General features: G+C 41.0%; 3 protein-coding genes across 6 annotated transcripts; 2 read left to right on the forward strand and 1 right to left on the reverse strand.

Annotated features, from left to right (window-relative positions):
- Window positions 1–355: 355 nt before the first annotated feature.
- si:dkey-260g12.1 (uncharacterized) lies at window positions 356–7,892 on the forward strand. Its single transcript, XM_030394490.1, has 11 exons — window positions 356–441; window positions 610–679; window positions 859–898; window positions 1,212–1,322; window positions 1,518–1,655; window positions 3,648–3,744; window positions 3,913–3,965; window positions 6,269–6,385; window positions 6,589–6,614; window positions 6,717–6,819; window positions 7,025–7,892. The coding sequence occupies exons 2-11, from the start codon at window positions 611–613 to the stop codon at window positions 7,300–7,302; spliced, it is 1,032 nt and encodes a 343-aa protein (XP_030250350.1). The 5' UTR covers window positions 356–441; window position 610; the 3' UTR covers window positions 7,303–7,892.
- LOC115567673 (CD27 antigen) lies at window positions 7,655–18,499 on the reverse strand. 2 transcript variants are annotated; one of them, XM_030394492.1, is made up of 8 exons: window positions 18,194–18,499; window positions 13,680–13,719; window positions 13,113–13,254; window positions 12,888–13,013; window positions 9,722–9,862; window positions 8,608–8,664; window positions 8,391–8,495; window positions 7,655–8,239 (listed from the first exon to the last, which is right to left on the reverse strand). In XM_030394492.1, exons 3-8 carry the CDS (start codon window positions 13,252–13,254, stop codon window positions 8,091–8,093), a joined length of 720 nt encoding a protein of 239 aa, XP_030250352.1. In that variant the 5' UTR covers window positions 13,680–13,719; window positions 18,194–18,499; the 3' UTR covers window positions 7,655–8,090. The 2 variants fall into 2 exon arrangements, with proteins under 2 accessions (XP_030250352.1, XP_030250351.1); XM_030394491.1 differs by lacking the exon at window positions 13,680–13,719 and having other exon boundaries at window positions 18,194–18,295.
- On the forward strand, window positions 18,312–26,900 carry tnfrsf1a (tumor necrosis factor receptor superfamily, member 1a). Of its 3 annotated transcripts, none has more exons than XM_030394486.1 (10): window positions 18,312–18,454; window positions 22,373–22,462; window positions 22,565–22,670; window positions 22,779–22,904; window positions 22,997–23,152; window positions 23,236–23,320; window positions 24,075–24,130; window positions 24,600–24,775; window positions 24,862–24,982; window positions 25,088–26,900. In XM_030394486.1, the coding sequence occupies exons 2-10, from the start codon at window positions 22,409–22,411 to the stop codon at window positions 25,369–25,371; spliced, it is 1,164 nt and encodes a 387-aa protein (XP_030250346.1). In that variant the 5' UTR covers window positions 18,312–18,454; window positions 22,373–22,408; the 3' UTR covers window positions 25,372–26,900. The 3 variants fall into 3 exon arrangements, with proteins under 3 accessions (XP_030250346.1, XP_030250348.1, XP_030250347.1); XM_030394488.1 differs by having other exon boundaries at window positions 24,865–24,982; XM_030394487.1 differs by lacking the exon at window positions 18,312–18,454 and adding an exon at window positions 21,544–21,701.
- Window positions 26,901–26,931: the final 31 nt, after the last annotated feature.

Genomic DNA, 26,931 nt, shown 5'->3' on the forward strand with positions numbered 1-26,931 from the left:
AAATCAGGCGAAATGTAGACAAATATGGTAAAAAAAAAAAAAACCCAAACATGACTTATTCAGAATTGTAACCGTCACTATCTAAAAGATCTGTTCTTCCATCATGCTGTTGACAAGCTGCATACAGAGCAGTTCTTTGACTTCGTCAGATCTGTATGGAAAGTGATGAGGCTTTGATGCGTTACTTGTCTGCGTCTGAGAGCTGAACGGGTAAACAGGACCGCAGCGGCAGCAGCAGCAGCAGCAGCAGCAGAAGAAGACGAAGAAGACTAGTAAAGTTCAGTGGGCGGGGGAGACAGGAAGATGTCACCAGGTAAGGAAACAGTGACGAGGGGATGGGTAGAGTGAGTGTGAGGACAGAGAGAAAGAAAGAGGGAGAGTCACACCTTGAGGAAGTTAACCAAATAATAGAAGGAGAACAAAAGACGCATCATACCGAAGGTAAAAGTGATGTTTTCCTGTTAAATTCACATTAAATGTTCATGTCAGGCCTTGTTTATCATTTGGCAGACTCTACAGAATGTGTCCTGCCTTTTCAATTTGGTGTTTCTAACTGACCACTTGATATCTTGCCTTTAATTTCTCCATTTTGTAACTGTGTCTCCATAGGATGGGACTCGTGCAATGTTTTATGATAGTCTTGATGTTATCTGCACAGTCGGTGTTCACCTTCCCGTCGGTAACAAAGCCCTTTCTCTTCATCTTATCTGTAATCTCACAGAAACATTTTATGTTGTTTGCTTTTCAAGAATAAGACAGAGCAAATGTGTAAATTACGTCTGTTCATGTGTGAACAAATTAATCAGGACTTTGCTGTTGTATAGTTGTCTGTGTCTAATTGTTCTGATGTGTTGACAGGCCACTATAAAAGGCAAGTGTGAAGAAATGTGCCCACCAGGTGAGAAAAACACAATGTCTTGAGTTTCTTCTGTTTCTGGATCTGTTGTCCCTAATTGAGTTTTGACTCACTTGGTTTGAATGGTTGAATCAGCAGAGGTTCATATTTGGTAATAATTACAAATCACTGGAGCATACAGTATCTCCCTCTTTCTGTCTGTTTTTTTTTTCTTTTTTTCACCTCTCTCTGTTTGTCACCGGGCTCATGCTGTTTGACCACATCCTTCATTAATATGCACTCTGGGTGAGCAGTCTCTGTCTTGCTCTTCTTGTCATCCGGTTGTTGGCTCATTTGTGTCTTTCTGTTCTGTCAGGTACATATAAGAAGTCTTGTACAGAGTGTGTGTCCTGTCCCCTTGGAAGGTACACGACTGAGTGGAACGCAGAAGACGACTGCCATATCTGCTACCCAGACTGCAGACCAGGTACAGAAACTCTTAGTCATTTCTGCCCAGCTAGCAGTTTCATCCAGCCCAGTCAGGGCTGTGATGATACCAGTGATCTTTAGGTTTCTATATTAAAATGAAAATCTATCACTCTCATCCTTTTTGCATTTCTGGAAATGACATTTTCCTGTGATTAAAAATATCTAAAATCTGTTTTCCCCTTTTATGTTTCAGATTATCGTCTGGTGGTGGTTCAGAGTTGCACCAACACGTCCGACGTGCAGTGCAGCTGTGAGGCTGGCTTTGAATGCTCGGAGTGGGTTACTCTCTCAACACACTGCAAACGCTGCAGGAAGATCCAGTCAACAACTGGTAAATACGAAAACAGATTCTCAATTCTGTCAGATATGAACGGCCTCAGCCAGCAGGGGGCCTCGTGACAAAGAAAATAAACTTCAGGAGTTTTCGCTGACTGTAAGAGAATAGTAATCCCCAAGACTGTACATTAGTCATTTACAAATGTGACCATGTAAAGAAGTTGTGGGTTATAGGTTTGAGCCCCGGGGACTCCCCCTCTCAGTGAGGCGAACACTGTCACAAATATTTACATCCTTTACCAAGAATGTGAAGATAAATCATTACTACTAATACGTCCTGTGTTTAGTCCTAGTTGAGTAAAAATAAGCAAGCACTGGCAATGAAATGTACTCAAAAGTTTTCATTAAAGGTCTTATGTACAACTTCAGCAGTGATGATGAGGAAATGTGAAACAAATGAAATGAATGCTATGCTTTCAGATTAGTTGTAAGGTTACATGCAGGTCGAGACAAGTCAGTCAATCAAAAGTTCATCTCTGTCAGGCTGGATCTCGACTGTTTATCACAGTATCAGTAAATCCAGACTGGACTTTTTGGTGGCACATTTTATGCCTTTATTGATAGTTGACAAGAAATGAGGAAAGAGGGAGCGAGAGATAGGAATGCAGCAGAGGTCCTTGGCCGTCAGTGAGTTAACCCTGAGACAGTTGACCTCTTAAAGAGCCTCAAACATATTATGATAATCAGAATAAGAATAATCCACTATATTTATATAGCACTTTACAAAGCAAAATTACAAAGTGCTGTAGAAGAAATAATAAAAATGGTGGACAAAAATATGAACAACAATGATATAAACAATTAAAAACAGTTCAAAAGTTAAACAACATAAAATAAAAATTATGTAATTTCTGGACCTTAAAATAACAGCTTCAAAATCATTTCTGCAGTGTCTTGTGATAGGGTGAAAGTTGTCTCTGTCTCAGCCTCACTGATCTTACACACCTGGGATTTGTATTTAAAAACAGTGGTGTTGCATTGTGGGGGAGCAGAATCACACAAAATGCCAATTTCTATATAATGTTGCTTTGAACAAAAGAAGCTAAATATGAGAAAGAGTAAAATGAAACGAGTAAAGACGAACACTAGAGATCTACTGGATGGGATCACACACAGCCACCAGCTGTCATGTTTACATTTGGACACCTGACTACTCAGTGGTCATTAATACATTAATACATGACACCCATCTCTGAACTTGGCCTTCATTTTTATCTCAGCTACACAGATGTTGTGTCTTTTGACTCTATCGTGCACAGTTGTATTGCTGTCGCACTGACTAAATCTGTCCACAAACAGAGACAAACACCTGGCAAAATACTCCATAATACACGTTTCATGGCTGTGATGCTGTAATGCTATCATGCTGACAGAATCTGTCCGCAGACAGAAAAATAAACACCTGACTGAGTACTCAGAAGTGCTTCTGTAGTAGTTTCCTGCCACAAAAAGGGGTCACCAGGACCACATTCACACACACACAGACTCACAAGGTGAAAACGTTACGAGCTGCTGTTAAGAGAGGACTTTTACTTAACAAGGGTACATAATTGATCTAATTTCAAGGAGAAGAAGTGGTAGATGTACAGAAGTAACCATGGCAGGTGTCACACAAGTGAGATTATTCAGCTAACGCAGTTAACCTCCAAAGAGACACTGAAGATAAGGAATTATGTTCCGAATACTGGTGTTGTTTTGAGACAAAAAGCATTAAACCTCACAGATTTCTTCAGCCTCATGCCATACATCCCACTTTCACTTGCTTGGAGTAATTGTTTGGGTTTTGTTTGGCTTATATTGACATTTCTACCCTGTCTCACACGTTTATGTACATCCATGTATATCTGTACCATTTCTTACACTTAGGCTGCTGTCATTGCCACAAGTTGTCAGTGAGGTTTTGTTTCGTTTGCTCTTTGTGAATCTGAAACCAAACCTGTGATGTTTTTATTTATTTATTATTGTTTTGATGATTTGTGTTCTCCAGAAGCAGGAACCACTATCTCAGGCCAAGATAAACACACGCCTTCCTCAGCTTCCTCAGGACATAGCAGAACTTCTACTGAGCCCTGCCGATTTCCCAAGTGAGTCACGGATTTCCGTCGATACAGCACATAATAAAACACCTCACAGAGCAGAGTGTTGAAGCTCCAGATTCTCATGACAGATTCTTTACAGATATTATTAATAAATATATGTCCATGGGGTCACATATTTGAGATACTTTAACCCTTCACTCTTATCTCACACAGATGTGGCTCTCAGACAGTCCCAACAGCAGAAAATGGCATAAATCTCAAAAGAGGTCAGTGTTCACGAAAAAAAAAAGAGAGAGAGCGTGAGATCACGAAGTGTGGAATATAATTAATTTTTCATTGTTGCGAGGCCCAGTGATCTGTTTTTCCATGAAATGGGGGTCTGGGCTACCTTGTCCCCCCTCGGCAATAGCTCAATCTGTAGGGAGTTAGCTTGGGGACTTGAAGGTTGCTGGTTCGAGTCCCCCCGGACCAAAAAAAAAATGATGTGGACTGGCGGTTGGAGAGTTCTGGTTCACATCCTGGGCATTGCCGAGGTGCCCTTGAGCAAGGCACCGACCACTAACACTGCTCATTGGGCGCCGTGGCACGTGTGGCTGCCCTTTCGCTCATCTCCTCTACACTGCATGTGTGTGTCAGTGGAAAAAAGAATTTCCCAATTTGGGATTAAAATAGTATATCAAATAAAAAAATAATAATAATTTCTCCGAATGTTTTTGTACAGATGTTCTTGATTTCCAGAGGATGAATCCAGTTGGCTTAGCTGATCCCCTGACCTTTTCTCTAGTGCAACCGCCTGGAAGACATTTTTGGCCTTTACTGGAATATCTAGATATCTATTGGATTGCCTTGAAATTAAGTACAGTTGTTCCCTGTTCCTACAGGATAAGTCATACTGACTTTGGTGATTCCCCAATTTTTCCTGTAATGCCATCAGCTGTTCAAGTTTTTACATGCTGTGCTATGTCTCAACATTTACCGGACTAACTGGAACAAAAGTTTGAACAAACATTAATGATACCCAGAGGATTATTCCTACTGAATTTGATCATCCTCTTAGCTTTAAGGTTTTATGTGAAATGGCTCTACAGCTATGGGATTGTCAGAGTTACATTTAGCAGCCTCGCTGCAACTTGACAGGCGAGTGCCCTTCAGTACTACAACAGTATATAACTGTTACGAATTCTCCCTAACAGACATCACAGATCTTGAAGGATGAATTTAGATCTGATCAAATCAATCAGATACTCATTTTTGAGTTCTCCATAATTATCCTGTAACGTTATTTTCTTGCGATACATTTCGGGAGACTGGGGGCAACTGTTACATCAAATTATGCAGAAATGAGACAGAATGTTCTATGATGACACGTTTCTTCCTAACTAATGACAATCTAATGTCTCATACTGTAAGTCAAATTTGATGTATGTCTGTAAGTTGTTTTTTTTCATCTCTACATCTCTCTGTAAAAACATTTGATGACTGTGAACATTTAGAGCACATTTACCACACAGTTACCACACAGTCACCTACTTTAAATAACATTAAAATCGTTAAGAGGTTTTTGAATAATGTCTTCAAACCAAAACAAAAAAACAAACTACAAGTGGCCATTTTTAGCGCTCAGTGTGGGAATCTTATTTGTGGTACTGCTGTGTTCCAGATCGCAAGCCACATAGACACATGGAATCTGAAATATCGTTAGTATTTCACTGCTTCCACGCTGATTAGCAACTGGAAAGACAATGGATAGTGAATATTCAGAGGGAAATCAGGCCATTTTTCAAGCTAAGACAACACATTTGATGAACCATTATCTTCGGTTAGACAACAGCTCACGTGAGCATCCAGCCACTTTCTAGCTAGCATTACTGTTTGATGGCGTTACATGGCAGGGTAGGCATTAAATACTTCAGCCCATGTTTTTTACACATTTCTTTAAGCGTGAAAGTGAAACGCACTGGATGAAATCAAACAGTACTGTTAGCTAGGAAGTGGTTGAATGCTAATGTTATCTGATGGTTTATCAAATATGTGACTGGACCTAAAAAAATGGCCCCGTTTCCATCCAGATCTTCATTGAACAATAACTTTTCAAGCGATTTAAAGTGATGGAATGATTGTTATTTCTCAGAATCCCTGCGTTTATACGACCTGCAACACAACAGCATCGCATTATCCCAGCATTTAAGCTTCCCACCCTGAGCTCGATGTCAGAGGAAGATGGCCGTTGTGTGAATATGGTTAACTGCCCCTGGTCTCCCCCGCCTTGATCATGAAAAATCTGGCTTTTGTTTTCCCTACATAACGATATAAATTAATTCATTAGCACAAGAGACATTTGCTTTGTTATCTTGAGATGTCATTATTGAGTTAACCATGAACTTGTGCTGTCACTGTAGGCTAAATAACGTTGGAGTGCCTGCTCAATACTACCTGCTTACATCAGCCGCTTAGCATTGTCATTGTGAGCATGTTAGCATTTAGCTAAAGGCACTGCTTAGCCTAAGTACACCCTCATGGAGTCTCTAGAATGGCTGTGGACACCTAATCTTTTCCCTTTTTTTTCCAGACAAGATGAGCAGTCAGCTGGCAGCCATCTTGTGTCCAGTGGTTGTCATAACATGCGTGGCCCTCATGATCCTGTTCTTCGTTCGTCGGCCTGGAGATGAATCATGTTTCAAGCAAGGTGAGATTTTGTTCATGTCCAGGAAAAGCTTCAGCAACTGGAATCTCACTTTAGCCAATCGAACCCTCTGACTTTATGGTCATCAAGAAAAGGTTTCATTGGCGTTGCAGATCGTAAAACATTTACATGTTGAGTCATCATTGGTGGGTAAATCCTGAACGACTTCCTTCTTTTAATTTATTCATCTACTTTTTTTTTTCCAGCTATTGCATTGCTGATATGCAATGAGGTAAGTGGCTCATTTCAAACCTTAATCCGATCTAGTACCTCCATATATGGCACCATTTCTCTTTTGTTCGCCCCACACTGATGGACCTGTTCTGTTCTTTAGAGAGGTCGAGATGCTTCTCACAAGTCAAAGGAGTCAACGCATCAGTTCCCCAGAGACTCATTCAGTGCAAAGCAGCCACCGCCCCTTTCAGCAGCCAATCTGGGTACTGATGAGTGAAATGAAGACTTTCATGTGCCATACTTGACACACTCTGTGGGGTCATTTTGAAAACAAAGCATGTAAAAGATGCAGCTGTGTTACTGTGATGAGTCTGAGTTGTGACTAGTTGTTTCACTGTGTTTCAACTTGTATGGGTCAATTAAATCCATCGTTTAAGTGAACTATTTGCTTGTTTTTTGTCTCTGTAGGTCCAGTCCATGTCCACAATCCGGGGACGGTTATCTTTAGCTTGCTCAGTCAGTTCACAGGCCAAGTTGGTCCGACAATTGAAGCGGGGAAGCCGGCTGACAGGCCCCGTGGCGAAGAAGAAGAAGAAGAAGAGAGGGACTGTCCTGTGTTTCATCCCACATCCTCACCCAGTATTCATCTCTCTGAGGAGGAGAGGAGTGGAGAGAACGACAGCATTTTCTTTCCCTCCCAGGAGCAGGGGAAGGATTACCACGTGTCCAAAGAGGAGGCGCTATGATGCACCGCAAAAGCCATAGAAGATTTGTAGCGGTGGTTGTGACCACTGCAGTCCAGACTGATTCCAAAAACTTTCTCTGAAAAGGACGGGATGATGAAATTGCGCAACCACAGATGAGTGAGGAGCATAGCCATCTTTCTCTGGCAAACTGTGAATCACAGCGTTCTACAGATATTTTCATCTGCAGGCTCTGGGAAAACATGTGTTTAGTGCACATCAGAAACTTTAACTCTGGGAAGAACAGCCGGAATCTCCTTTGTAAGTTATGATTTACGATGTAAATACTCGTTAATAAGCTCTGGCAGCTATCTCTAAAGTACCTGCATGATAATATTTGCATAAATAACAGGCATTTGGTTGGCAATTAAATTTTATTGTGAATTCAAAAACTATGTAGAAATGTCCGTAAGTTAAAAGCATTCACATATATGTACAATCAGACTGTGAATATGCAGCAAAAAGTCTATTTATATACCTACACCTATAAATGTGTATATAAGATGTGAAATATCTTTAACTTTTGTGTACCATAGTACATACCCCTGTTTTTGAAATATACTGCGTACGCTTCACAGTGTCGCACACTGTAATCTCAGTGCCTTTCAGGTGCTTTTCTGTCCTTTTATACACTTATTTTAACATCACAGGTGTCAAAAAGTCATGTTTCATCTCAGGAAACAGCATCAGTGTTGAAACAAATGTTGTGTGGTTCCATTCATCAACATGACCCAAGTGACGTTTGCCTCCATTTATCATAAAAAATGTCCAAAGCCACAAGAGATCTGTCACTAAATGTCCGTATGTGAAATTAGTGGTAATCCAAGTCCAGTATCCATCTTCGGGTTATTCACATTTCCTGCTTCCTGGACAGGCTTTGATACGTCTCCGTCCGGGGGGCATGGTGTCACTGGTGGATATGGTTTAGTCAAAGGGCAGCCTGAGCAACAAAAGAATGAGGCAAGTGTGAATTCATTATGACGTAATAATCACTTAAGATGTTATAAAATGATAAAGTACAATGCTCATTGCACCTGCTGTATGTATACTCTGGTGCAAGGTTATCTGTATCTTGATAATAATCTACTAACCAGACTTGGATCTCATCCAGCGCAGGATGGGTTTGCTATTTGTAACAACAACGAGTGCGATTACTGCAGACAGGAGGGCAGTAATCACCAGGAACCACACTTTATCTGTATGCAACAAGGAAGACAGACATTTTTTACATATTTTAGATGAAGATCAAGAGATCAAGATCAAGTATTTCCTTGCTGTTTACTGGCACAGACGGAACCTGTACTTTACCTCCAAGTGGTTTACTGGCTGCCGAGGGTGTGGCAGGGTTGGTAAGAGGTTTCGGGGCTGGAGGGAAGAGATTAAACATTTTAATCAGCTCACATTTAGACTTCAACACATTTAAAAATTCAGTGGAAATAGGAAACTGTTCATAGTTCAGATTAGTCATTGAGCTCATTATCTCTTCTTTTTGGCTCTGTGGTCAGGAAGTCATTTATAATCCCAAAACAGGATTTATTATGAACTCGTGTCACCTTGTGTGAAGGACTCCACTCAGTGGATACCACAGAGGATGCATTCGTTAACTGTGAACATTTGAATAAACATTTGTTTGTATTATTTTTAATGATTACATCTGCACTGATCCGTTCCAGTTGAACTTGGCAGCCTTTCAGGAATGCTGTAGCAGGATGTTGCCATGGCTACAGTCCTCTCTGCAGTGCAACATGTTGTGTTCAAGTGAACTTTTTCCTTGGGAAGTACAAAAGGGCGACCCTTTTTTATGGAGCTGCTGGAGTGCTAAATGTCATCCAAAAATGATCAAGACATCAACTACTGAGTCTGAATCTGCTCAGTGCCCTTTAAAGCTCTTTTTGGCTGCTTTCAGGCAGCAAAACATCAGCATGACAGTAATTTTTAGTAATTCTTCATGTTTCTCACTTTCTTCCATCAGCCCCTGAGGGAAATATCTAGCTCTTTAGCTGCTTAATGTTCTACTGTGTTCATCAACTGGCAGTGCGGCATTATTATCAGTGTTGCCAGATCTAACGCAAGAAACAAGCAAGCAAGTCTAAAGCAACAAGCCCAAAAGAGGCTTTACAATAAAAAAAAGCCCAAACCAGTGACTTTACCTTATGTGAGAGAAAGAGTCCTCTTGATTACTTTATACTGTGTATACAGCATATATGTGAATTTATTTTGCATCTCTAACCAAACCCATTACTGATGTCAGTAGCTACCTTTATGATCACCTCTATGGTCACCTGGCATCCTTGTGTTCACAGTGTTTCTGTATTCTCTGTGTCATACTGTACGCTGACTCTCAGGTTTCCGATGTCCACATCAACCTAAATCAAAAACTAAAACTCAACTTGTATAAACATTATAAATGAATACATCCTACCTGTAGTGGGGGTTACGGGTGTGGTGGTGGTTGGTATCGGCTCACACTCTTTACAGGGTTGTTCCCTGCACTGGTAGCCATCTTTACATCTGCACACAGCGTTATGAGTGGCGTTACATTCTGACTCAAACTCCATGTTCGCTGTAAAGTATGAAAGAAAGAAACAAATAATGAACATTAAAAGAGTAAGTCAGTGTTAGTGATGAACACACGTATGTACAAAGGTAAAATATGACACAAATCAGAAAATGAAAAATGACTCAGAAGGCATGGCAGGTATTGATTCTGGATTTAAGTCATAAGACGGTTATATCATCACATTAGAAACCCATTTTTTACAGACAGCTGTTACTTCTCAGTAAAAGCTGGGTTTCACTTTGATAAAACATTCTCTGTTACCAAATGCTTTAACACGAATACTTCAAAGTACATTCACAAATGAACAAAGATCAACTACTTGGATGAGCCCCTATAGTCATCACACAACATTTGTTATAACCAATACAACATAGTTTATAAAACTACAACAATGACAATTAAGTTTTTGCGTAATTGTGTCTACAGTTCAGAGAGGACTTCTGGATCATAGTGGTTAAAGAGACATGGAGTCTTCCTTATCTGCGCTGTAGTGTTAGCTATCTTAGCTAGTTAGCTAGTTAGGTAGGTAGTAACCAGGTCATGATTTCTGGAAAGAGACATTTCTGTTGAGTTTTTCAAGTGTATTTCAAAAGCACCAAGTGCCATCTCGTTCCATTAGATATGACAGAAGGCAGGTTTCTCTTCGACAACGCCAAAATTTGGCCACTCACACCAAAACAATCTAAATGGTCCACAAGCCCTGCAGGCAAGAGGAAAAGATGCACTTTTGATTTAGGGGTGAACTGTCCCTTTAAATGTTGTGCATGTACTGATGTAATCACATGTGCCGACAGTCAAAACTTAAATATAACCTCAAACACTGACACATTTTCATTATGTTTGCTGGGTGTAATTACATTATTACTACTATATTATCATCATCAGTGCACTCATTCTTTTGCTACAACCCACCGTGACCCAGTGCTGAGGACAAGCACAATTTAAACTTGATATTTAGCTTAGATTATCTAAAACACTACATGTTAGTAACATAATCTTACATTTGACAATGTCCAGTGCTATTCTTTTGGCTTGAGCAATGAATCTGTAGATTTTGGAGCTGACAAAGGTTTTAACTCAAAGGTTCCTGAGCAGGGTTAAGAGGTCGGGTTGTTACCCCACTCATGACTTCACCCTGCTGTGCAACACTGGCCTTTGGAAGTTCAATGAAAAAAGCAACTCTGGATACACTGGATTCTCATCGGATATGTAAATGTAGAAGACAGAAACAAGCTAAATAGTTATATGGACAGCAGATTCAGAGCAGATGCATCAGATTTAAGGGGATATGAGAAATGTATGAAAATATGAGTATTGAAGCTGACAAAGACCAAAGTATAACCCAAAAAAACATTAAGCTTTTGCATTGCAAGAGCAATGTGTGAATTTTTTGTGTGGGTTGAATCATTTCCACCTAAATTAGTTTCCATTGCCGTTAATTGGTATAAAGCCCCTGCACGATTCAAGTTTTTTTTTTTTTTTTTGACATTTTCACCACCCACTTTCATCACCTCAGATTCTACAACAGATTTCAACGACTGCCGGATATAAGGTCAGGTCAGAAAAGGTTTGTTTACTGCTGCACTGTGACGCTGGATAGAAATATGCTAACACAGTGTCTTTGTGCATATAAAAGTCAAACTCTGTTAAAATATCAAAGTACCTCAAAAAATTTAGACTTTATCTCACTTCTGTGTTTTCTCTCTTCTCTGTTTTCCACAGTGACATTTGAAAATAAGCAAAACAGGCTGTTATTGCTCACCTGGTACAGGGCAAAGACCTGAGTAATAATACAGTACATGACATTTATGTCTGCTCCTCTTTCCGATGTTTACCACTATTCTGTGTTTTTCTTTTTTTTCCACTGACACAGTGATGGTCTACTTCATGAACCTCCTCTGCCTTTGCCAAGACTGGTGGGCTGTTCTGCTGATACTGCTGTTATTACCATGTTAAACGTGAACTTCTCCTGCAGAGTCCCACCTTGATACCCCCCTGAGCTGCTTCTCAGAGGGTTTCTCAGACCCACCTCATCCCCCCTCCTCCTATGAATCTCTCTCTGACTGTATCCCACCATGACACACACAATGGGGAATACCCTTGCAGATGTGACCTTAAGGTTTGTCTGGGCAAACTTCTCTGAAATCATGTTATGTAGACAGAGTTGAGTAACAGCTAACAAACTGTCTTTTATCAGGCTCTGCCGTAACTGGACGAAGTTGGTGGTCAGGACTTGAAAGAAATGATGAGTCACTCACATTTCATGTTCAGAAGACAGACTCACAGACATCACACATGACACACACGTAAAACAAACAAGGAACCACAATGTTTCACACGGGGCTGAATTCACACATGGCATTTACCGCTCTGTGTTTCTGTGTTAAGCTCTGTTTTTCAAGATTTTGGGATTGTTAGCGTTCCTCCTCCACCCGCATTTTTGATAATTTTATACAGTCTAGGAATCATACACTATTTGTGCACTGGTTAACTACAGACGTTACACTTTCATTCTCTACATAATGGGTTATGATATATGCATTATCACAAGGCAAAGTAGCAAAACAAAGGGGGTTCCAAACATCCTTGTATATCTGTGAGTAGTGGCACTCGTGATACGGCATGACAGAATAACATAGCTGAACATCATGCAAACATAATAATATCACTGTGGTTACCATTCTGTTTCTGTCAAAGTACAAGGTAAATTTGAGTATTTACTTTTTTACTTTTAATCCCTATCACGCACAGCAGATGTAGCAAGAAGAAACAACATAACTGATGGATGGAAAAGGAAAAAGAAGGAGACTTGATTGGGGGAGGAGGCGTGTTTAGTGTCCTGTATCTGCAGAGACCCTGCAGCCCTTCTTATTTTCTCAATTCTTTTGCTTTGCAAACCCAAAATGTCTTGGGTAGAAATGTCCCTCAGAGGGAAACTTTTTACTTGTACACTTTGAGTTCATGTCAGAGCTTTTACTTTATTACTTTTACTAAATACGTATGATAGAAGAACTGTAAAATGACTCACGTGTTTTGCAACTTGCACAAAATTCGCAGTCTTGTTCCAGGTTGAAGGACTCACGGAAAAGGCCATCCGTGCAAGGTATGCACTCAATTTCACATTTTGCAACATGACGAGAACGAAGATGTGTACCTGGAAAACACACAGTGATTCACAGTTACAGTAGTCTATGAGCTGTTTGCATCAAAACTGAAAAATGAAATCCATTAAGATGAAAAGAAGTCATTGTACCTGGTGGGCAACGATCACAGCACAAATGGGGTTGTTGCACTGGCCAAGAATATTGTGTTTCATTACACTGTATGGAAAGCCCAGAAGGGAGGAGAGACAGACTGCACAGGACAGTAAAAGTGATATAAAAGAGTGGCTGCATCTGGGAGGAAGAGAACAAGAGGAAGAAGAAGGAGAGGGGGAGGATGACAAGACAGAGGTGATAGAGAAAAAAACAACGTGTATTTCGTCAAATATATTCACACACTAACACTAACAGATAGAGTGAAATTATACACATCTTTGAAAAAATGACAAAGTCCATAATGCTTTCAATATTCACACAAGTGACAATGGATACAGAATTTGGGAGCAAAGCGTCACAATGCACCGAATACTGACAATTCACATTTGTAAATCATATACAACAGAACTGTCAGAAAAATTCAGCCTGCTAGCAGTACAAACACTAAAGACCTCACTGCCAATGCGTTAAGAGGAACGTTAATAAATAAATCTCCTAACATTCAACCCAACAGGACAATTTCATGTGACATATACAGCTGAAAAAGTTTTAACTTAACTTACCCTGGCTGAGGAGGTGACAGAAGATGTAACCTGAGACCCTCTGAGGGTAAGAATGAACAGGGGATGAGAAGTGTGTTAGGGGATTATTCATAAAATGTCATGATGACTCATATCGAAAAACCTAACACGATACCGTTGTCTTTCATATCTGTCAGCCCCGCTCTTTCATCCTCTCTGTGTTTCTCTACTGCGACCCCCTGGCTCGGCACAGAAACATGCCCATGCAGCCTCGTTTTTTTTCCACAGGCGCCATCTCTCTCGTTTCATCCAAAATCACTCTTTTTTGCTGCAAAAAAAAAATTACTTTGTTCTCTGCCACTTGGATGGTGAGCTCATTTCTGTAAGAATATCATATACCACTCATTTAGGACCCAGCCATCATGCTGGTCTCACAAAAAGCTGTTGAGAAGATAAACATTATTCCAAGAAATGGCACTAGGCAGAAGATGGTGCTCTGTACCTTTATGAGCAATAAAAGGAGATTTCTATAAACAATACCAAATGCAAAGATATGATCAAACTTCCTTAATATAGAAGTGAGATTAGTCATCTTATTGTAAATGTCAAATTCCGATATCAAGATGTAAAGTTTACTGTAGGAATGATCTGAACTGTCTGCCAGTGTAGTTGTGATGTGCAGTTAGATATCCTGGGGAGGTGCACATCAGGCTACAGTGTAGGACACACACCTACACAGAGGCTACACTGTGAAGTGGGATGTAGATTCAATGGAGAAGCATAAATCAAGCTGCAGGAGAGACTTTCAATAGAAACGCAACAAGTGACAAGTTCAATTTGTATGTGATTGGGTGAAGAGAATGGGCTGGAAAAAATTAGGTGGGCGACTGTGCCTGTGACAAAGAGGGCATTCGTTAAGAACCTCTCAACATTCGCTTAGCTTCATTTCAGTGCCAATTGTCGTTAGCCTCCTCCATCCCATTCACCTCCGGCAGCCCAGGTCTGACCTCACTAGAAACCCGCTCCTCTCCCCATCCGTCTGGATCTCAGCAATTGTCTTCAACCAGTTTCACCACCACCAGTGTCTTGACTCCATCAGGGGGGTGTCCTATACCACACATGGCTTCATTACCCCCTTAAGCATGTATTCAAGTCTGTGATCCTACCCTCTCACTGAAGTTACATAGAAACAGAAACAAGTGATAGGGAGGCACAGTGGCTGTGACAGTGTATGAGTATTATGTACACGATGTACAATACAACAAAACACCACACGATCAAAATTATTTTGAAGCTGTTATTCTAAGGTAAAAACAATACATAATGTTGAGTCAACTTGTCAACCAAACCTTTCCTGCAGTTCCAAATCCAAATGATGAGAACAGACAGTGTGTTTGTTTTACTATTTCATTTTCAATATACCTATAGAGACACACATGTAAAAATTCGATGTTTGTGACCTGATTGCCATTATCCTGCATTTACACCCAATATCTTGTAAATTCTGTAGAGAGTGCCACATTTTTCAAAGATGTTAACCTCAAACTTATAACAAATGTCGGTAAGTCCTTAGAAAGAACGAGGAGAAATAGAAAGTGTGAGAAAGGAGAGCTACAGAAGGGAGTGAGGTGTTGCATCACTGACATCAGAACTGCCACCTCCTCTTCACAAGAAACTGCATGACAGCAAAGAAATCCTTGGATTACTCTCTTTTTTTGGACATTCCTTTCACCCCATAGTCTCTTCTGTCGACTCTTTATGAATGAAGCCTGGAAAAATCCCGTCTACGGACACAGCATTTCTGTGCTAAAGAAAACCTGTAAACATTTCTTAAGTTTGTGTGATAGTGTCTGCCAAGCGAGAGAGACATGGAGCCCGAGAAGAGCCGACAGCTCAAAGAAGGCCGGCAAGCGAATCTACTATGATTTTCTTTCGAGTCCACTGTGGCTTCGATTGTCCAGATGAGAATTTAACGCTGCACAGAGGCTGTCTGGGGAATTCCTATGATTACATTACAAACTAAATAAAGCTGCGAAAACATTTTGTGTTTTAAGTGATAACCAGATAATTTGCATGTATGAAGATCTTACACAAACACCTGTTTAAGCCTTGTGTTATCTTTTTTTTTTTTGATTGCCAGTGTCTCTTTTTTGTAAAGTTGTGTCTCTACTTCAGCATCTCAACCCGAATTAAACAGCAAGTTGCAGGATTTCTGAGGCTTTTTCTTCAGTTTGTCCACCATTCAGCAGGCATGATCTCATCTCAACACCCCAGTCATTTTTTTACAGAAACCAGGCCACGACACGTGACCTCCTGTCAACTGTAAGGTTGACGAAGCAGGAACAGAGAGGGACAGCCTGGGCTCAGTGCGGCTCTCTGTGCCACTCAAACAGAGTACAGAGATGACTGGAAGAGATGACTGAGCATCAAATTACTCTGAACTGACTTAGAGCAAACCTGGTCATGCTTATCTTGAGGTTTCAGAATTATGCTCCTTGACTGAGAGGATTCATACGTTAGAACCTCAGAGGCATCTTTGCCAGGAAAATGTTGACCGTGTTGCGTTTAAGTAAACAGATACTAAACAAATATCTACTTTTTGTTTGGCCTGAACCGCAAAATCTCCATGCAGAGCTGGGCTGCTCAGTCATCACAGCTGCCCTCACAGGCTGTATGAAACTCACCAGCAGTGTGAGTGTTTGCACGTGCATGTAAGCTGTGAGAAGACCTAGTTAAGGGCGCCACATGTAGCAATGTAGGTATTTGACAGTTTGTGTGTGTGACACAAAGAGAGACAGAGAGAGAGAGAAGGAGGAAGTGTGGTGATGAAGGATGTGGTTTTTCTGAGGAAGCACTTGTCTTGCTTTGCTGACTGAGCTCTTTCATGTAGTATACCGGCAAAAACACGTGACGCTACACTCGACTGGCCTCATGAATAAACTATCCGAGCAGCCTCCAGACTCCAGCCTATTCTTGTCCTTAATTATGGTGCCAGTAATTGACATTGTTGCCATTGGCTGACTGGAGTGAGGTTATGTGAGACAAAGGCAGATCAGGCAAAATTATTGTAGAATTGTGATAGTTATCATCCATCCAGCAAGATCGTTTCAGAACGTTAAAAATGGCAGCAGAGTCATTACAAGCCACAAGGATGCCAAGCAGGTCACCCCAGGCTGACTCTTAGAGGGAGATGTGGGAAGGTGGACCATCAAAAGCTATTTTTGTGGCGACAAAACCAGTGTTTTAAGGAGACCTGGGGACATTTCCATAACTATCAGTGTTTCCCACACATTCATTTTATCTGTGGCAGTCCGCCACAATATCAACATTGGCCGCCACATATTGATTTTCTATTTTTGGAGCTGTGTGTCCCCTTCTCACTCACTCAAGACAGTGCACCCATCAGTGAATAGCATGATGTTATACACTCTGATAAAGTGGATGGCGGTGTGGTTTTTAGTCCACCTGTAAACCAATGTAGAAGAGGAAGAGGACTATTTAACGCAGTTGGCTCCTCCTCTGCAAAGAAGACGGCTGGCCTCATTGTCGAGATCAAGCCTCCACAAAGAGTGCCAGGCCTTGAAGCCAGTTTCCGTCATGGCCAAGCTATGTAATTACATTGCCATGTGATGCACAGGGGACTTTTTCCCAAAAGCTAACAGTGTGAAAGATGCATCTGTAAAACGGTAATAAAAGCCTCACATCCCCCGCAAAATGACTCAATTTGGTCCAATAAATTTTCTAAAGTCTAGAAAAGCTGCAAAGTTAGCTGACTCGGTTGGTGGAGGTCTCGAGTGACCACCGCCACACTGTAAAATTGCAACATAAAGAAACACGCATACCTAGCTAACAAAGCGTGGTGTGGTTTGTAGTCCTAAAACCCTGAAATCAGTTTGCATTTTTGCACATCTGCTTCCCTTGTCTCAAAGTCTTTGAGGTTTTTTAATTTGTTTTCAGATAAATGCCTGAAATAAGGTCTGTGGTTACCAAGACGTATACAAGTTTTGTTCTACGACATAAATGTAGTCTGTTTAAGGCCTAATATTAGCTTTTTACTTCTAGCGATTTCATTTACACTTTTTAAAAAGAGCAGTGTTTGTCTGTGAAGATTATCTTGCTGAACAAAACGCTTGGGTGTCATGAACCTGTGTTTGAGCTTATTTTCAACGACATCCCAAAATCCAATGCAAAAATCCCCTAGGCTTTCTGTCGAGGGAACCAGGGCGATGCTAATATCCGGGTCAGCCCACAAAAATACGTCAATCGCTATACCACTCATCCTTGTGATTGGGTCGGTAGATGATGACTACATTTTCATTTTTCGGGGCAAACTTCCATCCTGTAATGGCAAATTCCCAACTTTAACCCTGACATTAAGATGAGGTTAAAGAAAAGAAACCAAGGGGTCATTTAAGGTCACAATGCAAACTAATGTAAAATCTATACATTTTTTGCTCTAATTCAGCCTAAATCATTTATGGCTTCTTCTTTCTTTGAAGGAGTTTAGTGAATGAATGTACAGATGCTTATAAAGTGACAGGTTCAGGGGCACTCACCTGTGCTCTCATGTGTTGCAGCTTGTGTTTTTGCCCTCAGTAATTTTTCACATCTGAGCCTCACAATTCCTTGAAACGGGCTCGTGACGCAGCTATTTCCCGTTTAGTCCGCCCCCGCGCGCAGTTAGAGGAGCTAGGGGCACCGGCTCGGTCCCGACCGTCTGCTTTCCTGACTGAAACATTCAACCAAACAAACTTTAATGTCGACTAATGGACCTGGAGTGAACGTATAGCTCGTCGCTGTACCGGTGTTATGTCCAGGTAAGTGACGGTAAACATTCCTCTATGTGTCGGTCTGTGGGAAGAGAAGATTCATATCAGACCTGAGGCTGTGTGTAGTGGGCGTTTATGTGGTGTCTTAGACAAATCGAAACCAGTCAGACAAGAAACAAAAACACTAAAATCTTGACTGTTCCTATTAAGCTTTAAAATATCTGCACGTTATCAATAGTAGATGTGAGTTTTGGGGAGGTTTTTTTTAAAATGACCACAGTGGTTTCAAAGTTCAGTCTAATCTCACTGCTTGAGTGCGACGGGAAGGTGGAGGGTGGAGGAGGGGGGTAGTTGTTGAAGCTGCCAAACTAGTGGCGTAGAAATATGTGACTGTTACTGACATGGTTGGAATTTTGATAAACAGTTAAACTAAGAGGGCCGCCATTTAATCTCAGTTTAACGGTAAATTAATACGTCATATTTGGCATTAAGTCCAGTGGCGTTTACTGCTCATCCAAAATAAGCAAATTAATCAACAGTGTACCTGTGGCAGACCTTAAAGATAGGTTCGATTGATCTGCTGAGGTGTTGACAAAAGTCACCTCTGAAACGTCAGCCCACTCTGGTGGATGGTTTCAGAGGTTAATCCACAAACATCTCTGCTGTTTTTCATGTAGAATATTTCGTGATAAAGTGGTTCCTCCACAGGAAATTGTGTTAAATAGAACATGAGGTGGATCCAGGGGCGGATCCACATGGCTAATGGCCCCCCATGACGACCCCCCCCCCCCCCCCCCCCCCCCCCCAACTTTAACCGTCATAATATTGGGTCGGATGGATTGAATATAATTGCTAAAACCTTGATTCCAACCGGCACGTCTGTGTTAGCTGGCATGTGCTCTGCTGCTTTGTTCCGTCCTCCACACACTCATATCCCACTGGAAGCGTTTTCCAGAAACGGAGCATCATGCCTGCCTGATGTGACTTTATTTCATAATTTTTGTGCTTCTGCTGTGGTTGAGCAGGTTAAGTAGTTTAATCGTTTCATTATTTGTCGTTTTAAAGTGCGTCTATAGTCGATCCTGAGTTGGCACACAGTGTTTTATTTTGAAAACTGACCGGATGCAGTTTGGCGTTCCGCTGCCTGACTTCCTGTCTTGCTCGATCTGTTCTGTGCACATTGTGGTCTGCTTCTTATTACCTTATAATGAGGCTATTTTATCTACAGAGGGAGTGGGGTCCTCTTTCACGGAGTCCAGCATGTTGCTGCAGTAGCCCAGAACGGACAAACCCAACGCTAGGTATAGAGAGGGCCTTTAGCTTCTTTTTTGTTTTTGACCTCCAATGCAGTTTCTCTTATATGCTTTGAAGACGAAGGTGGAGGAAGGGGTATTCAGTTGGTTGCAGTCCTTTAGACCACTAAGTGCCACTGAATCCAACATACTGGCCCTTTAAAGTAATCAGGTCAAGAGTCATGAGGTTTGGATGAATATGCAATTTTGACAATGTATGTTCTTTGAATTCCTTATATACTATCAGTGAATCAATCCCCTCAACAACCCTCAGTATAAAGAAAGCTTTTGAGAGAAAGTGAGAGAATGGGGCAAAACATTTTAAATATGATGTGAGTATGCTGTTATTTTCCAAAATCAGAGGGATTCATCCTCTGGGGGCAATTTCCAGTGTTTGAGGGCTTTAGGTGTAGCCAGCAGAAATATCCAGATAACAGATATCAGGGCCAAGACTTCCTCCTCCTCCTAGCTCCGGTTGTTGGGTACAGTGTAATTAGCAATTTCAGAAGTTAAGAGATGATATCTACTACTGCATCATTTCATTTGTTTATGGGCATATAAATGCAGATAAAAAGGGTAAAAAAGCAATAAAACTTCTCAGACAATAGCTGATGGTTCTGAAATTTCATTTAATTTATAGATGATGTCTCTTTACTCTGGTGGTATTAGGACTCATCTCATCAGGCTCAACTCTACATCAGACTTGGTTGACTTAAAAACTTTTATTTTCAGCCTCAGATGGACTCACAGTACTAACTGGGCATAATTTGACCTTGTGTGTACAGTATGGCTTTGACTTTTGGCCAAAAATCATATTCGAAGTTCGTTTGTTTATTAATATTAATATTGGAATATTTATTAATAATATTTTGACCATTAAATGCCTTCAGTAGGACCTATTGGTATCAATATGTTCTGTCGACCAGAGGGCAGTGTATCAGTCAATGTCAATAGGCAGGCAATAATGTTTTCAGAAGAAAAACACACAACTGTTTTTTTATTTTTATTAAAAGTCAGACCCCTCCTCCTCTTCCAGCTTGCCGGGATGTAGAGTTGACAGGTGGGCTCTCAAGTTGCTGGTCGTTGCGTGGTATGTGAGCTTGGTCCTACATATTTTAAATATCACTTTGCCCTTAGTTGTGATTTTTCCCTTTTCCTTTGGGAACCCAAAGTAGCGCCACACGTTGCTTTTCAGATGTCACCTACAGGAGCCCAGATGACCAATAATAGCCTTGCTAATGAGCTCGCGATTCACTAGGCGTGAAAAAGCCTAGGAATCTGAATTGAAAACGTTTACAAGCAAACACATTTTCAAAAAGTAATGCCCATAACAGGTTTATAAAGGGCTGCCTAATATTCATTCGAATACCTTTATTTTTGTAAATATTCAAATTATATTCAAAGAATGAAGTTCGGAGTCAAAGCCCTAATGTACAGTATACGTATGTTGCATATTCTCAGAATACTGCTGTTTTTATCAAATTCTACACACAACACAGCAGTGTCGAGCGGTGGAGTAGAGAATGGGAGGACTTGGCGAGTACTGGGGCTAAAAATAGAGCCCAGCCGTTCTTGTTGTTGCATGTTACTGTTGCTTTAAATGATATTAGAATGCTATCATGCTAATGTTTTCATGTGAGTGCAGCTGAGCTGATGGTATTTTTTGTTTATAGAAACATCCTGTCATATCCTGTTGAAGACAAACTGTCACCTGCTGGTGGTAGTGGATAGATCAGGCAATATTAGCAAGGGGCGTTGAGTGTTTTTGACTGCTGTAGGAAATAAGCTGTATTTTAATCGCGTGCTAAGAGGCTGAATGAGGTTGGGGGTTGGGTGGGAGGTGTTGCTGGTTATTTTTGTTGCTTGGTTGAAGGTTCGCCTTATATACAGTGAGCTGACTGAAGGAAAGTAACAACCAGTTAATTATGTTTGGAGGCTTTGCTGACAGTCTAGTTTCCTGTTGGCATTACCATCTGAGCCACCAGGCAGTGAGAGATGATGAGGTGAGGATGCTCTTTGTGATGGCTTTAGAGAAGAGGGCCAACAGGTGTTTGTTGTCATGATACTACATCATTTACAGTCTTTGGACCTTTTTAATGATATGGTTCATGTTTATGTTCCATGTTGGTGTATTACTGATGTAGGTAACGAGGGACTTTACTGTAATGCCACCCTAGTATTGAATAAAAGGTTGTTGTGCCTTGGCATTTACACAGAATATAGTAGAATGGCAATTAATAAAGCACAAACCTCTGACAAGACCCAAGAGTTCCTTTTATCCGCGTTAAATCAAACTAACTCTTAGATAACAGGCACCTAAATATGCCGAAAAAAAATTTCATCACGATCCATGCTTTATTCTCTGGGAAAAAAAACTGAAATGTTAGAAAACTTTATTAGGATCAATACCAAAAGTTAAGTTTTGTTGAAATCTGTTCATTAGTTTGTGTGTGATCCTTCTGACAACCGATTAAACAAATAAAGGGATGAAAACATAACCTCCATGACGGCGTTGTAACCTCGTTTCTGTTTTCAGGCGATTTAAGGAATTAAATAACTACTTTAAATTAGTATTAGTACTTAATTTCTGCACATCAATCAGCAAAAGAAGGACTTATCTCAAAAGCCAAGTGGCCTGTAAGGGGTATAACTAATTACATTGTTTTCCTTGCAGGTGGCCTCAGATGGATTGAGTTAAACCTGGCAGATAATGGAAGGTGGTGTCCACAGAGGAAGATGGAATGGCACAATGCTGCTCCTTGTGGTAAAAAAGACGAAGTCGCTAAATACTTTGGAATAGCATGAGTTCTTGAAATCTGCCATGTGATGGACAATAAAGCATTTCTTTGCATGTTTTCTGTTGCAGTGCATGTTCATCCCCACGCTGACGTTGGTACTGGCTTCAAAGAAGCCGTGTCCAGAGGGAGACATTCGCACTGACGCAGGAATTTGTTGCCCCATGTGCCCTCCAGGTACCAGGCTCATTACTGGAAATATCACACTTCTTCTCCTGTGAAATCAAATCCAATCTCTCAATACATGTCTTAACTGTGTTTACATGTGATGTTCATGTTTTCCAGGTTATAAGCTTGTAGAGGAGTGCCATGCTGCAGGCCAGCGAAGTAACTGCACACGCTGTGGTTACAGACAATTCATGGATCTTATGAACTACGTAGTCAACTGCAAATCTTGCAGAAACTGCAAAGGTAAAGTGATTTTTCCACTTTGATTTTGGCAATACTGTCTCAGGTGTTGGTTTGCTCTGCTCACTTTTTCTCTCACGTCAACTCTCTTGCAGCATCAAAACACGAGGTAGAGGTATCAACATGTACAAAATACCAGAACACTATTTGTCGCTGTGAGGACGGTTATTACAAAGTCGTTATCAGCAAAAACACAGATGATTGTCGCAAATGTAAGCAGTGTGCAGCAAATGAAAAGGAAATACAAAAATGTAAGTCCAAAGATCTGGCAATGTAGTCAATTACTGTAATACTTATTTATTGTCAGTCTAAATAGTCTTTTTGTTGTGCACAGGTACACCAGACAGTAACACCGTGTGTGCATGTAAAGAGGGCTACTACAGAGTCAAAGGCAAAGTCAAGTGTGAACCCTGCAACAAGTGAGTGAACTAATGTTTATGAGCTTTTGGCACATGCGTTGTTCCAACCCTACTGTTTGCAACAGCTTTATTTAAAGTTGTTAATGCGGAAGTTGGTTTGCTGAATTGAAACTTGCAGCACACGTCTGACTTCTGACTGTTCAATCTTTCCATATGTTTGCAACAAAAGAGAGAAGTTACCCAACACTATAACTGGTTGCTGCTGTGTTAACATTTACTTAACAAGTGCTCATTTGTTAAAGTTCCATTTTGAAATCTTCAAAATCACTAACACATACATTAATGTGAAGGAGATATGTGTGGTTTGACGAAAGTAATACTTATTTTGTTGGCATTTGAAAAGGTGATTTACCTGTGAAAATAAAGACAGGGCAGAAAATCAACTCCTATCATATTTAGAGATGTTTATTAAAGTTTAATTGGTGGACAGACACCGATATTTATCATAAATAAGAGTTGAAATAGAAATAGGGCTCAGTGGAACCAACTGCCCATATCTCCCATAATTCTTAGCTACACTCTTGTCCACACAAAGGCAAGAACATAGCCATTACTTGTGATTGTGACAGATGATCATACGTACTTCAGTAATTACCAAGCTCCTGTGTGACTGTAAAACGATACTTACCATGCAGTTCTTTCAACTCACTCGATGGTGTTAAAAGAAGTACATCGGCTTTTGTGTTCATCACTTCCTCTTAAGATGCGTTGCTTCCTCCTCAATGTTGTGAAACGTCCTCTCTGTTCCCCACAGTTGTACCGCTGAGTGCAAGCATCTCTGTTCACCAACTCCCAGTCTGAATACAAAAGGTGAGCACAACCGTACAGTCATCTTTTTGTAAACATTGCTAAAAACCTTTAGCCTACTTAGTCATTGATTGAAAATGGAAAATTGATTGAAAGCAGTATGGTGTAGAATGAACTGGCACTATAAAAATGCAAGATCTGGTATTATTCTGTGGTTTCGAGATGAAGTTTATGTGCAATGAACCACATCTACACTGTAAAGACCGTGGCAACCAGGTACTGAAGAGCAATCTGACATGGAGGGTCTGATACAAGCTGAACACAGGTTCTCTGTCCTGTACATATACCATATATTTTTACCTTGTGTCAGAAACTTAAATCTGTCCAATGACAGGTTTTCAAGTACATATACGATCACAGTACTACAAATAGCCACAGCCATGCGTAGCAGTCAAGCAAAATGACTATTGTTCTGTAATGAGAACCACACTGATGAAACACATCATTTAATTGTGCTTCTTATTTTCTGTAGGTCCTGAGCCGGATCAGGGATATCTGTTAAATTTGATTGCTGGAGTTGCAGTTGCGGTTGTCGTATTGTTCGCGCTGGTGGTTGCCATCACCCACATGGTCACCAAATGGTCTACTAAGAAGAGGTTGCTGGGCACGTCCTCCCAGTCATCTGACGTCTCCACGGACTCATGCAAGGTACGCTCATCAGACTGTCTGTGGTTACTTTTCTCTCTTGTATGCACATCTACAGTCATTTAAATTGATTTGTCCTTGTCTTGTAGCAGGTCCTGATCCAAGTGGACGCTTCAAACAACAACATTCTCAAAACTGCTCCTGAAAGTCCTGTGACCGAACACGAGCAACCGTCCAATCTGCCTGACTGTGTCCCGTTTGAAATCAAGAGTGAGTGTATTTCATACTGCACATAGCGCAGGTCCTGTTTGCTTTGGCTCAAATATACAGGAGACTATTGTTCTAACTCTTATCTCTTTCTCTTACCACTCTCAGTCCCTGAGCTGATCTACACTGTGCTGGATCTGGTTCCTGTGCTGAAGGTAAAGCAGCTGGTGCGTTCTCTCGGTGTGAGGGACACAGAGATCGAACAAGCAGAGCTGGATCACCGCTCCTGCCGGGAGGCTCACTACCAGATGCTGAAGGTGTGGGCAGAGAGAGGGTCACGGGCAGGTGGAATGCTGCACTGGCCTCTGTTGCACGACATGTTGAACGAACTGAGAAAGATGCACCTGGGACAGGCAGCAGAGGAGCTGGAGACAAAGTACGGCATTCTGTGAATTCCCAACGCCTGCCAAGTGCATCAAAAAGCTCATGAAACCAAGTACTGTTCTCTTACGGACAGCCTCCAAACATTCAAACGAACACGGTGCTATCACCAAAGCAGTTTCATTTCACAGCAACCAGCATCACTGAACACTCTACCTCTCGTCCTGCCAGCCACTCGCTGAGCTGTCAGGTCAGACTACTGAGAGCAATGGATCAAATGGGGGGGAAGAGTGAACACCAGTGTGATTTTGCACTGCTTTATATTTCTAAAGAACTTTCAGCAGTTGAGTATATGTTTTTTAAAAATCTTCAAGGAATGGTTAGACATTTGGGGAACTACGCTTATTCACTTTGTTGCACATTTAGCTCAGCAGGACTCAGAATGGCTCTGTGGACCTACCAGCACCTTCAAAGCTCGATGAATTCCATGTTATTTCTTGTTTGTGTTTGTTTGTTTGTTTTTTGTTTTGAGGTGCTTTGTGGCCTGATTAAGACAGAACAGCTGAAGATCTTGCAGCAAAGTGCATTGGGTCAAAATCGAACGCGGGCCGTTGCTAAGGTCTCAGACTTTTTATCTGGGTGCAGAGCTACCAAGTGGTGTATAGGTGGGGGGGGGAGGGTTATCCCTTGTTTTTTTAATCTCAACAAAAAAACCAAAGTATTAATGGATCAGTTTGTGTTTCTTACAAGTAGTTTGGTGCTGGAATGATTCCTTTTTTTGGAGTAGTGAGCTAAAGAGTGCTGCTGGGGTGACGTATTTTTGTAGGCTAACCCGGGAGTTAGCATTGCCATGGTTCCCTCGGCAAAAAGCCTGTGGGATTTTTTTATTGGTTGTATTATTGCTGAAAATATTATTATTTTCCCTTATGCTAAGCTAAACTTAATCTTTGTACTTACAATACAAACATGAAAGTGTGAACAAGCCTGTCTCCCACGATGTCAAACTAATTCTTCTTTCAGATGTGCTGTTCTTTTTGTCATATGGTAACTATCGACTGATCACTTTTTTATCAGTATCAATGTTGCTTTTTTTTTACCGCAAACTGTTTAATCCAATTTGCCTGAAACTTAAGCTACATTTATTGCCGATAGTTTTTTGGGGGGGGCAAAGGGAAGTGCAGAACCAAAAGACTGATCAGCCACAGAGCTAACTGGTTGTGTTTTCATAGTAGTTCCTGGTTACGCTGTTGAAAACTGTTTTAGTCATCTTCTCCAGAAATAATAACAAGGGGAGGGAAGTTTGAAGTTCCTTAATGTAGACCAGACCCCTGCCAGTTTTCACAGCCTTTTTTAGAGCCACATTTGCATTCTTCTAAGCCCCCTCATACAAGCATTATCCATGACTGTTGGAGAAAACAGGACACGCCTTGTCTCAGTATGCCTCAGCCAAGCTACTTTTATATAATACCAGTCCTGGCCTGTAGATTCAGATATGAATCAGTCCTGCTCAGACAGACTGAAGACGTGTCACTCCAAGCACTTTTTTCTGTGTATCGCCCTGTAATATACAAAATAATCAAATAAAAGATTTTATAATATATCTACATGTGTGCTTCTGAATTCTGCCATAC

Source organism: Sparus aurata, chromosome 17, assembly GCF_900880675.1.
Source record: "Sparus aurata chromosome 17, fSpaAur1.1, whole genome shotgun sequence".
Lineage (NCBI taxonomy): Eukaryota > Metazoa > Chordata > Actinopteri > Spariformes > Sparidae > Sparus > Sparus aurata.